The sequence below is a fragment of the Oncorhynchus mykiss genome, chromosome 22 (genome assembly GCF_013265735.2).
Source record: "Oncorhynchus mykiss isolate Arlee chromosome 22, USDA_OmykA_1.1, whole genome shotgun sequence".
In the NCBI taxonomy this organism is placed as follows: Eukaryota; Metazoa; Chordata; class Actinopteri; order Salmoniformes; family Salmonidae; genus Oncorhynchus; species Oncorhynchus mykiss.
This window is the reverse complement of record NC_048586.1, coordinates 5698649-5712114: the sequence shown is the minus strand read 5'-3', so window position 1 is coordinate 5712114 and position 13466 is coordinate 5698649. Positions and strand designations below refer to the sequence as shown.

Here is a 13466-nt window from a genome sequence, read left to right as displayed (position 1 = left end):
TGGAGTAGACAACACGAGAATTCAGGCTTTCCTAGAATTGTATATGACACCTCGGCATCAAAAGCTTAGGTGTCAAATACATATTCTCATTCTGTATTACATACACACCCTCACACTCTGCTTGTAACACTACTATATAAATATGTTGTATGTAAATCTTTTGCGATAATTGCATTTGATGTAGAAAAAGCATAGTGACATAAAATATTGTTATTTTGAGAACCGATCAGAAAGACACTGCTGTTTGTGTACACTGAATGTGGCCAGGCAGCCCACTCTGACAGCAAACTAGTGTACTGTTGCTGTCTGACCATCTATGTCCGTGCCCTACCTTTAACAATGAGCCTTGCTGATGATTTCACATTTTCCGCAGATAACACAAATGTGCCTGTGTCGTCCAAGGTGAGGTTGGAGATGGTGAGGCTGTGGACACACCCTTTGGCACTCATGCGCCAGTGGTTGTTGGGCTTTAGCTGGTTCCCATCCTTTAGCCAAGTGGCTTCTACATTGCTGTGAGACAGCTCCACCTCGAAGGATGCTGTTTCACGTTGAATGGTTTGGATGTCAGTGAGTCCTCTCCGAATTGTAATTTTTCTGGCTGTAGGGAGAAAATGGTATTGCAGCCAAAGGCAATAATAACAACAATAATCACTTAATTAGTAAGTTAATCATATAAATCATGTAAATCATCTATAACAGGGGTAGGCAACACTTGTCCTGGAGTGCCTCAGGCACTCACTGAACTGATCAATTAGCTCAGTTGGTCAGGTGTGGTGTCTAGTTGGAATAAAATCCAGCAGTACCTGCGATATTCCAGGAACAGGGTTGCCTACCCCTGATCAATAATTAAATCAACACATTTACATGTTGCATGTTTGACAGGGACAAACAAAGAAATCCTGTGTATGATGCCGTTTTTATATCAGCAGTTGCTTTTACCGTAGCACGGCCTAGACCAAAAAGAGCAAGCAGAAGCAGAAGCAGAAGCAGTGGCACATTGGCTAGGAAAACCTCCAGAAGGAAGAAACCTAGAGAGGAACTTGGCAAAAAGGGACTCGATATATACCTTTTTTTTTAATATATGGTTTTAACTTCCCTTATAGAAGTGTTTTATTCAATCATCTGTTATTTCATGTATTATTTAATCTCTAGAAGCATTCCATACAATGTGATCCCTCTGCAAATAATACAAATACCAAATCCAAAGGCTATTTCTTAGCATTTACTTTCATGTTTCTTCCATTTTCATATAGAACGTCACTATAACAGAAGTCATGTTACAGTATGTGTGATACAGACTGACAAATAAAACATGTAGCCAGTTGGAATGAAAGAAGCAAGTCTTTTTATCATTCATAAACAGTACTTTACACCAAAGCCTGTTTCAAATCTGCCAACATTTTTACTTATTCTAACACAGATATGCATTCCCCAAGGAGAAGAAGCATTCATTTCTTAGACTTGATGACAACAAACTCGATTTTGAAGGCCAGTGCATAAATTTAGATTCAATGAGAGGAGATCCAAATTCATAAGCGGTGCCAACAGCAACCGAAGTCCAGACTTACCCCTTCCCAACCAAGCTGCTGCTGAAAAGACAAGCTCTATCTCACCCGCACCTCACAGCACTAACTCACCCACAAAACAAGTAGGAAGAAAAGAGCTACAGTACATCTTAACTATTAGACCCTTTGGGGTTAAAGCAGCCCTTAGACATAGCTCGACTCTGCAATAATAAGCAAAGAGAATGCTCTCAGAGTGCTGTGCTTGTGTGAATGTAATCCTAGTGCTCGTCTGATAACATCTATATCTTCAGTGCCAAGCAAAAGGGGCTTAAATAGTTCCTGACGAGTACTTCCTTATAGCCTCCAATCTGATTCCCCTTTGACACGCTTAATGAAACCATTATGGCTCCAGTGATCCTGTGTCAATACACAAATCTGCTCCCTGAGAACCAGAGGGTGGGCTAGCGGTCTGTCTGTACTTCACCTGTTTGCAGCCATCACCATGGAGGAACAAGTGCCACCCCGGTCCCATTCGTTCAAATTACTCTTACTCAGTTATTGACGTTGCTCCAAAAGCAACAACGGCAACAACAGGGGCAGCGTGCGAAAGCGATGTTGCCGGCAACGGAGGTAAACAAACAACAACAGCGCATAGTGACAACACGTGCGCACTCACGTTCCACGATGAGTTGGGCTTGCGTGCGGTCGTGGAGAGTTTCGCAACTGTAGGTGCCCCGGTCAGAAAGGGCGAGCTTGTGGATGGTGAGGCTCCGTCGCCGGCACTTTTGCTTCAGGGTGAACTTTGGCCCCGGGTGGATGACTACACCCTGCCTCATCCATTGCACCTCTCCAGAGTCGAGACCCACCTCCACCTCCAGGGTAGCCTCCCCGAATTGCTCAGCCACAACGGGCACCATGTTTTTGGTGAACAACACTTGTTGTTCTGAACAGATATACCCACAATTACTGTGTGTGTGTGTGTGTGTGTGTGTGTGTGTGTGTGTGTAAAGCAACTGGTATCACACAAGTATTATATTTGAACTCTAATTGACATTAAACTTCAACTACATATCCAGACTGCCATACACAAAGTGAAAAAATAGCACTTTGTAAGCTACATTATAACTATATAACTAAAGATACTAATAAAATTATATGATAAACAAACAAAAATGTAGCACAAGTTCTGTTAAGGAGAGGCGATTCAATCATCTTAATAGTCCCGATTTCCTAAGTGTTGTAGCATGTCTCCGGCACCATTTGTCTCTGTCAGTCACCCCATGAATTCTAACAGGAGACGCTGCTAAGCGCTAGCCGTCAAAGGCGCCCCTTCAACAATTTGATCTTGTCTGACGAGGTCATTATTTATTGAAAATATGTTGTGGCATTAAGGAGGCTTTCTAAGAGCATACTGTTGCACTCATTCCCCCAATAGTTATAAAGAGGGAAGGGGAGGCAAGGATGATGAAACTCATTTTTGCCAAAGCTTACTTCAAAATTATCTCTTAAACTTCAAGGAATCAACAGTTGTATAAAGTTATTGCAAATGTGGAATGACAATTACAATTAAATGTCTCTAAAACATTGACATACACTGTTGTTCAATGGTCTCAACAGCGCAACTATGAGAATCAAGGGAAATTAATAAAAGGTTTGGGGGGAAATGTCAATTTCCTAATTAATCAGGGAAAATAACATCTTGTCAAACTGTAACTATATAATTATAAGAGCACAGTCATGGGGCTACTTATCAATTTAAAGGTGCTCTGTTTGTTGTATGATATTTATATTTTGGTTAGCTTAGAAAAACCTGAAATAGCTTAGCAATACTTTCTTATCTCATCATCATTTAAATAAGACATCCATTGTTTTCAACCTCCAAGAATGTGAATAAGGAAGATGCTGCTGTTTGAAGGGTGACATTCCAGGAAAAACAAGCAACTTTACTAGCTTCAAATGCCATTCTAAAATTATATTTTTATCCCGTGGGATTTTTTTTCTTTACTACTACAAATATATCGTTGACATTTAGGTCTATTTGTAGGTGGAAATGTTGCATATAGCACATAAAACTGGACCAGAATATCTTGAGTACCAAGCTAGCACAATGTTTACCAATCTCACCTTGAACCTGGAGGTTTGCTTCAGACACCAGCCCTTCTGCCTCGGCAGTCACCGTGGCACAGTCTGAGACCTGGCAGTTGTAAATGCACAGCATGTGGCACAGTCCATTACTTGAAATGACAAACCTCTCACTTGGAACTATAGGCTGGCCGTTCAGGCTCCACACTAGCTGTGTGTCCTCTGGCGAAACCACACACTTAAATGTAGCATCTTCCCCCTCCAGTACAGTGATATTGTGTAGCTCTGCGATAATCTCGACAGTAGGTGGAGGCACTAAGGGATAGAACATGAACATGACTTAGAATAATAACACACAGCGCTTAACTCACACAACTTCTGCGTAAATCATGCAATGAGAGGTCAATGGGCGGTATGAAAACAGTACACAACTTAATTTGTTGCAAAGCCTTGCTTGGAAACGTGTTTACTCTCAAAGGATTTGTCCCATTGAGAGTTAAAGGTCCAATGCAGCTTTTTTTAAATCTCAGTATCAAATCATTTCTGGGTAACAATTAAGTCGTTTACTGTGATTGTTTACAATTAAAAAGGTTTAAAAAAATAAAATAAAAATAGCTTCTTAGCAACTGCCAATTTGTCATGCAAGAATTTTGCCAGGACTGTCTGGGAGTAAGTAGTCTGAGTGGGGAGGGGAAAACTGAAAATTAGCTGTTATTGGCAGAGAGGTTTGGAACGCACTTTCTTTTTGGTCTATGACCTAATTTACTGTATTTTAATTATCTGTATTGTCTAGATGTTGAATGTTTGAGAAGTCTTGATTGTGGTTGTTTGTAATGTCTTGTTAATTCGTGTTGGACCCCAGGAAGATTAGTTAGCATGATGGCGTTAGCTAATGGGGACCCTAATAAAAAAATGTAAAATACAAAAATATCACCATGGAAGGCAAAAACTACATCCCACAAAAACATTTCAGGCAGCTTTTTTAAACAGCTCTTACACTAAAGGGGCATTGTCAAAAATTGCACAATTTCACAGGATTATTACAACCTCATACTGTGGAAATACAGTGGGGCAAAAAAGTATTTAGTCAGCCACCAATTGTGCAAGTACTCCACTTACAAAGATGAGAGAGGCCTGTAATTTTCATCATAGGTACACTTCAACTATGACAGACAAAATGAGAAAAAGAATTCCAGAAAATCACATTGTAGGATTTTTTATGAATTTATTTGCAAATTATGGTGGAAAATAAGTATTTGGTCACCTACAAACAAGCACGATTTCTGGCTCTCACAGACCTGTAACTTCTTCTTTAAGAGGCTCCTCTGTCCTCCACTCGTTACCTGTATTAATGGCACCTGTTTGAACTTGTTATCAGTATAAAAGACACCTGTCCACAACCTCAAACAGTCACACTCCAAACTCCACTATGGCCAAGACCAAAGAGCTGCCAAAGGACACCAGAAACAAAAATGTAGACCTGCACCAGGCTGGGAAGACTGAATCTGCAATAGGTAAGCAGCTTGGTTTGAAGAATTCAACTGTGGGAGCAATTATTAGGAAATGGAGGACATACAAGACCACTGATAATCTCCCTCGATCTGGGGCTCCACGCAAGATCTCACCCTGTGGGGTCAAAATGATCACAAGATCGGTGAGCAAAAATCCCAGAACCACACGGGGGGACCTAGTGAATGACCTGCAGAGAGCTGGGACCAAAGTAACAAAGCCTACCATCAGTAACACACTACGCCGCCAGGGACTCAAATCCTGCAGTGCCAGACGTGTTCCCCTGCTTAAGCCAGTACATGTCCAGGCCCGTCTGAAGTTTGCTAGGGAGCATTTGGATGATCCAGAAGAACATTGGGAAATGTCATATGGTCAGATGAAACCAAAATATAACTTTTTGGTAAAAACTCAACTCGTCGTGTTTGGAGGACAAAGAATTCTGAGTTGCATCCAAAGAACACCATACCTACTGTGAAGCATGGGGGTGGAAACATCATGCTTTGGGGCTGTTTTTCTGCAAAGGGACCAGGACGACTGACCGGTGTAAAGGAAAGAATGAATGGGGCCATGTATCGTGAGATTTTGAGTGAAAACCTCCTTCCATCAGCAAGGGCATTGAAGATGAAACGTGGCTGGGTCTTTCAGCATGACAATGATCCCAAACACACCGCCTGGGCAACGAAGGAGTGGCTTCGTAAGAAGCATTTCAAGGACCTGGAGTGGCCTAGCCAGTCTCCAGATCTCAACCCCATTGAAAATCTTTGGAGGGAGTTGAAAGTCCGTGTTGCCCAGCAACAGCCCCAAAACATCTCTGCTCTAGAGGAGATCTGCATGGAGAAATGGGCCAAAATACCAGCAACAGTGTGTGAAAACCTTGTGAAGACTTACAGAAAACGTTTGACCTCTGTCATTGCCAACAAAGGTTATATAACAAAGTATTGAGATAAACTTTTGTTATTGACCAAATACTTATTTTCCACCATCATTTGCAAATAAATTCATAAAAAATCCTACAATGTGATTTTCTGGATTTTTTTTCCTCATAGTTGAAGTGTACCTATGATGACAATTACAGGCCTCTCTCATCTTTTTAAGTGGGAGAACATGCACAATTGGTTGCTGACTAAATACTTTTTTGCCCCACTGTAAACACAGTACCAGTCATAAGTTTAGACACACCTACTCTTTCAAAGGTTTTTCTTTATTTTTACTATTTTTAGAATAATAGACATCAACACTATGACATAACACATATGGAATTATGTAGTAACCAAAAAAGGGTTAAACAAATCAAATTCTATTTTATATTTGAGATTCTTCAGAGTAGCTTTGATGACAGCGTTGCACACTCTTGGCATTCTCTCAACCAACTTGATGAGAATGCATTTCAATTTACAGGTATGTCAATTTACAGGTATGTTAATTTGTGGAATTTCTTTCCTTCTTAATGCGTTTGAGACAATCAGTTGTGTTGTGACAAGATAGCCCTATTTTCTAAGATACAAAGTCCATATAATGGCAAGAACAGCTCAAACAAGCATAGAAAAATGACAGTCTATCATAACTTGAAGACATGAAGGTCAGTCAATCCAGAAAATGTCAAGAACTTTGAAAGTTTCTTCAAGTGCAGTCGCAAAAACCATGAAGCGCTATGATGAAACTGGCTCCCATGAGGACCACCACAGGAAAGGAAGACCCAGTTACCTCTGCTGCAGAGGACAAGTTCATTAGAGTTGCCAGCCTCAGAAATTGCACCTAAATAAATGCTTCACAGAGTTCAAGTGACAGACACGTCTCAACATCAACTGTTCAGAGGAGACTGTGTGAATCAGGCCTTCATGGTCAATTGCTGCAAAGAAACAACTACTAAAGTACACCAATAAGAAGAAGAGACTTGCTTGGGCCAAGAAACACGAGCAATGGACATTAGACCAGTGGAAATCTGTCCTTTGGTCTGATGAGTCCAGATTTGCGATTTTTGGTTCCAACCGCTGCGTCTTTGTGAGACGCAGAGTAGGTGAACAGATGATCTCCGCATGTGGGGTTCCCACCATGGAGGAGGAGGAGATGTGATGGTGTGGGGGTGCTTTGTTGGTGAGACTGTCTGTGATTCATTTAGAATTCAAGGCACACTTAACCAGCATGGCTACCACAGCATTCTGCAGCGATACGCCATCCCATCTGGTTTGCTTTTAGTGGGACTATCATTTGTTTTTCAACAGGACAGTGACCCAACACACCTCCAGGCTGTTTAAGTGCTATTTGACCAAGAAATAGAGTGATGGAGTGTAGCATCAGATGACCTGGCCTCCACAATCACCCGACCTCAACCCAATTGAGATGGTTTGGAGTAGGACTGTAGAGTGAAAGAAAAGCAGCCAACAAGTGCTCAGCATACTGTATGTGGGAACTCCTTCAAGACTATTGGAAAAGCATTCCAGGTGAAGCTGGTTGAGAGAACGCCAAGAGTCTGCAAAGCTGTCATCAAGGCAAAGGCTGGCTACTTTGAAGAATCTCAAATATAAAATATATTTAGATTTGTTTAACCCTTATTTGGTTACTACATGATTCCATATGTGTTATTTCATAGTTTTCATGTCTTCACTGTAATTAAACAATGTTGGAAATAGTACAAATAAAGAAAAACCCTTGAATGAGTAGGCGTCCAAACTTTTGACTGGTACTGTGTATAAAACAGGAAAATCACGCTTTTTAACTTCACTGAGCCTTTTACATAATGTGAGTCATGCTGGCTTCACGTGCTCGTTGGATATAGGAAACTGGAAAGCGGTTAGTCCGACATGATTGTATTCAAGTGCTTTTGGAGTCGTAACAATTCTTCAACCAATAACATTTTAGCTAGCTTTATAAGCTTGCTAACATTGCTTATAATAAAGTTAGCTAGCTTGCTTAACATTGACAATATTGTCACACCCTGGTCAAAGTATTTTGTGTTTATCTTTATTTATTTGGTCAGGGTGTGGCATGGGTTTTTGTATGTGGTGTGTATGTGTGGGGATTGTAGCTAGTGGGGTGTTCTAGCTAAGTCTATGGCTGTCTGAAGTGGTTCTCAATCAGAGGCAGGTGTTTATCGTTGTCTCTGATTGGGAACCATATTTAGGCAGCCATATTCTTTGAGTTTGTCGTGGGTGATTGTCCTTAGTGTCCTGATGTCATTGTTCTGTGTTAGGATACACAAGTATAGGCTGTTTCGGGTTTTGTTAAGTTTATTGTTTTGGTAGTGTTTGTGTTTAGTGTGTTAATTCATTAAACATGGATTGCAATAGACACGCCGCATTTTGGTCCGACTCTCCTTCTCTGCAAGAAAACCGTTACAAATATGTTCAGACTAGCTACATTATACATATTGATGAGGTTGTAATTGTCAAAAACTGATTTGTTGTAATCTTTTGGTTGAATAGGTAAAAAAAAAAGTCAGTGGTGAAATGTCAGGTAACAACATTTTCTCAGTTTCCCACTTGTAATTCCAACTTGGAGGGTCATTCAAGTGAAATTCCCACTGGGAACTAGAAGCATCTGATAATTCCGATAGCACATAAGCATGGCATTAAACATGCGCTGACATTAAAAACTATGTTTGATTTATATGATTATCACCCAATAATGTTAATTTAGTTATTTCAAATATTAGCATAACCGTAACTGCCCATATCCTTACTTTCTACGCCGACAGTGGCAAAAGTCTTATCGTCTGTGGATTCACAGGCATATTCCCCAGCATTGTCTAGCATTAGCTGGTGGATAGTGATGCTTCGCTCCCGACCCTGTGCCCTTATCGTATGTCGACGGCTGGGCTTAATCTCCTGGCCATCTTTGAGCCACTGAACATCTCCTTTAGGTTTGTTGACCTCACACCTCAGGGTAAGGGTACTGTCCTTCAGGGCTACGATATTCTGCAGAGGTCTGGAGAATTTCACTTTCATTTCTAGCAAAACAAGTTTAATAATCAGTTTTCCAGTTATGGCAGCATAAATACTGTGTTTAACTATGTTAAACCTTATTCTTAGGCATTTTGTCCAAAAAATCTTACCTTTGACCTGGACAATGAAATACATTTCATCCGTGTTGATGTTACAGACAAACCCTCCACTATCTGATAGTTTCAGGGGGTTGATGGTGAGGGTGTGCATTTTACCCGCACTGGAGATGTGAATATTATCCCCATTCAATAGTTCACCATCTTTAAGCCATCGCACATAGGCTTGCTCCCGATTCACCATGGCACGCAGTGTCACACTTTCATTTTCGTAGCCTGAGATGGTGGTTCTGGCTTGTTTGTTCACAAACTTGACTGGGGGCTCTGAGGAGTAAAACATAATTTGAACATGGCATCTTGTGACTTTTATGTTTATGTCATGTCAATAACATAGGTATGTTTTTGTAATTTATTACATGCATTGAAAATGTAAACACTTTTACCTTGGACCTCAACTATGGTTACCATTTTGTCATTGATGGCATCCAATATGTACTCTCCAGAGTCCGAGGGCTGAAGTCCTGATAAAACAAGTTTCCTGGTGGCACCGTCACTGTCTATGTGAGTGCGAGCGTCTGAACTTAGTAACTTTCCATTCCAAAGCCACTGGACAGTGGCATTCGGACAAGATATCTCGCACTCCAAGATGAGTTTGTCGCCTGCGACCAGGCTATGATGTTCTGGGTTACCCGAGTTGCCAATGATGGTCACAGGGGGTTCTAAGGAGAAAAACAACAGTCTTATTTTAGTAACACTTTAATTAAATTGAAATCTCCCAATGTTTCTACTTCATATCCATCATCTCCAGCACCACCCCAACATCAACACGTGAAAATGACTGCACTCTATGTTTTGAAATAAAAAGATAGAGACCACATGAAACAAAAGTGTTTCTGGATGATGTAGGAAGCACTTCTCTTCTGGTCAGCATCAAGTGATTTTAACCTGTTCAGAATAAAGGTTCAAACCTGTTTGGCTATGCCTGGATAAGTTCATTTCCTAAAGAGTGCCATGAACAATATCTAACTCTGATCTGATCTTCACATTTCTGGTTAATTTATTTATGAGATATAGTCACTTTTCACCACTTTACTAGCAAATAGTACAAATATGATAAATTATGAAAATGTGATGATTTCATATGCTATGAACAGCCTATTCATGAAAAAAAGGCTGAATAGGGTCTTAAATATTTTCTAAATCATGTAAGTACAATGCATTACCAAACGTATGTGGACACCTGCTCTTTCGAACATCTCATTTCAAAATCATGGGCATTACTATGGAGTTGGTCCCCCCTTTGCTGCTATAACAGCCTCCACTCTTCTGGGAAGGCTTTCCACTAGATGTTGGAACATTGCTGCAGGGATTTGTTTCCATTCAGACACAAGAGCATAAGTGAGGGCAGGTACTGATATTGGGCGATTAGGCCTGGCTCTCAGTTGGCGTTCCAATTCATCCCAAAAGTGTCCGATGGGGATGAGGTCAGGGCTCTATGCAGGCCAGTCAATTTCTTCCACACCGATCTCGACAAACTATTTCTGTATGGACTTCACTTTGTGCACAGGGCCTTCCCCAAACTGTTGCCACAAATTGGAAGCACAGAATCATCTAGAATGTATTTGTATGCTGTAGCGTTAAGATTTCCCAGAGGCCTAGCCCGAACCATGAAAAAGAGCCCCAGACCATTATTGCTCCTCCACCAAACTTTACAGTTGGCACTATGCATTGGGGCAGGTAGCGTTCTCCTGGCATCCACCACATCCAGATTCGTCCAGATGATGAAACGTGATTCATCACTGCAGAGAACGTGTTTCCACTGCTCCAGAATCCAATGGTGGTGAGCTTTACACCACTCCAGCCGATGCTTGGCATTGCGTATGGTAATCTTAGGCTTGTGTGCAGCTGCTCGGCCATGGAAACCCATTTCATGATGCTCCCGACTATAAAAACAAAGAGAGTCGCACACCCCATGTTTATAACCTCCCAGTAATTTATTGGATAAAAAAAACACCAATGTTTCGGCATCCTTGTGCCTTCTTCAGGGTATTGTCATGAATGCTTGAATCAGGTTATGTAGCCAAACAGTGCAATTAGTGCAACCAATGACAATAAGTAAGGGGTGTCTCATAATTGCTGCATTGATCAGAATTAATTGAGCTAAATTGTTAAAAGACAATAACCTACAGCATATTGAATATATTATGCCATTGTTATCATTAGCATTAGCATAACATTAGCATGAATCATTTAATTTCACTTATTAAATATTTCCAATTTCATTCAAAAAAATCTTACATGTAATATTTTGGTTCAACCATAATGCATAATAAGCATCATCAACAGGTGTTCTCTGATGAGCTGTAGAAAGAATACATTCATTTACATGACCTAATCACAGAAAATACAATTGGTCATACAAAGGGCCAGAGATCAAAGTCAATATTCAGACCACTAGGGGTCAATGTTTTTAAATATGATATCAAGTAGGCCTCCCTCTGTAGTAGTAGGATCTCAATGTTATTGTGTATTTGAGGAGGAGTTGGGATGGTTAGCTTCATCAAAGTGAGCTGCTACTGGATAGTCAGTGATCTTACACCTGATTGAGCTGCGGTGTTCAGCTATGCGTTGTTTAATTGTCTTTTTGTTTGTACTACGTAGGCTTTCCCACATGTACAGGTGATGAGATAGATTACTCTATGAGATGATGCCCATAACAGGGATTTTTCGGCCCGTATGTGGGTGTCTGGAGAAGGATGTCTTTGTAGTGCTATTGCACTGTGTACATGAGCAATATTTGTAGTTCCCATTTGTAATGGGGGCCAGTGGCTGAGTGTCAGTGAATGAGTGTCTGAGTGGCCAGGTCAGATCTAACCAATCTATCCCCAATATTGTGACCATGGTTATAGACCACCAGTGGGGGCTCCTTGAAGAGGTATGCCATTTTTTTGTCTGATTGCGGAATATGCCAGTGCTTTTTCAGGATTGCTTTCATTTTCTCCAAACACTTGATGTACTTAGTGCAAAACACTGTTGTGTTATTTTTCTTCTTTGGTTTAATTTTGAGCCAATTCCTCTCTTGGTTTTTGAGATATTTTCATCATTGCAGCATTAAGAGGTTTGTCTTCGTAGCCTCTCATTTTGAATGTATCTTTCATGTTCTTATTATTACTGTAAAAATCTGACTGGTGGCCACAGATTCTTTTAACCCTGGATAACTGGCTATATGGTAGATCATTCTTGAGGGAAAGGGGATGCATACAATCCGCACGTAGTAGGGTATTGCGGTCTGTGGGCTTTGTGTATGAATCTGTATGTAATGCATCATTATCTTTGATGATCAATAAGTCCAGTTAATTTATTTGTATCTCATCAATCTGCATGGTGAATTTGAGATATTCAGAGCTCCAGAGTTTGGAATTCATTTAGTTCCTGCTGACTTCCTTCCCAGAGCACAAAGACGTCATCTATGTATCTCTTCCATGGGATGATTTTAGAAAGTAGGTGGTGTGTCTCTCTTTTGTAAATGAGTGCTTCCTCAAATTGTCCCACATACAGGTTCACATAGTTGGGGACAAAAGGGGAGTTCATGGCTACACCACGAATTTGAAGGAACAAGTCTGACTCAAAGATGAACAGTTCTTGTGCTGAAGTTCTTTCCAGAGGAAGTTTGGAACTCGGTAGTGAGTGCTCCAACCGAGGACAGGCGATTCTTAGGTGCCACACGCTTCAGCACTCGGCGGTACCATTCCGTTGTGCTCCTAGACGTTTACACTTCACAATAACTGTACTTACAGTTGACCAGGGCAGAAATTTGATGAACTGACTTGTTGGAAAGGTGGCATCCTATAACGGTGCGACGTTGAAAGTCACTTCAGTGAGGCCATTCTACTGCCAACATTTGTTCATGGAGATTGCATGGCTGTGTGCTCGAAGTAACCAAATCCACTAATTTGAAGGGGTTTCCACATATTTTTGTATATACCGTACATACATACATACACACATTTGAAGTCGGAAGTTTACATGCACATCGTTTTTCAACCACTCCACAAATGTCTTGTTAACAGAATATAGTTTTGGCAAGTCGGTTAGGACTTACAAAGTTATCTACTTTGTGATGACACAATTTTTCCAACAATTGTTTACAGATTATATCACTTATAATTCCCCGTATCACAATTCCAATGGGTCAGAAGTTTACATACACTAAGTTGACCGTGCCGTTAAACAGCTTGGAAAATTCCAGAAAATGATCTCATGGCTTTAGAAACTTCTGATAGGCTAATTGACGTAATTTGAGTCAATTGGAGGTGTACCTGTGGATGTATTTCAAGGCCAAGTCTGGTTCACCCTTGGGAGCAATTTCCAAA

The 13466-nt window shown here is 40.7% G+C and overlaps 1 protein-coding gene across 14 annotated transcripts in view; it reads right to left on the bottom strand.

Annotated features, from left to right (window-relative positions):
* The window catches only part of obsl1b (obscurin like cytoskeletal adaptor 1b), a 71574-nt gene that overhangs the window by 27671 nt on the left and 30437 nt on the right, over nucleotides 1–13466 (bottom strand). For all 14 annotated transcript variants that reach the window (XR_002470200.2, XM_036958564.1, XM_021578716.2 and 11 more), the window contains 6 exons: nucleotides 9537–9812; nucleotides 9148–9417; nucleotides 8776–9042; nucleotides 3630–3902; nucleotides 2182–2448; nucleotides 332–598 (listed from right to left, as the gene is read on the bottom strand). Coding sequence is in view for 13 of the 14 variants with exons in the window: in XM_036958564.1 (XP_036814459.1) it covers nucleotides 332–598; nucleotides 2182–2448; nucleotides 3630–3902; nucleotides 8776–9042; nucleotides 9148–9417; nucleotides 9537–9812 (1620 nt within the window). In the remaining variant the exon portion in view is untranslated. The remainder of the gene's footprint in view (nucleotides 1–331; nucleotides 599–2181; nucleotides 2449–3629; nucleotides 3903–8775; nucleotides 9043–9147; nucleotides 9418–9536; nucleotides 9813–13466) is intronic.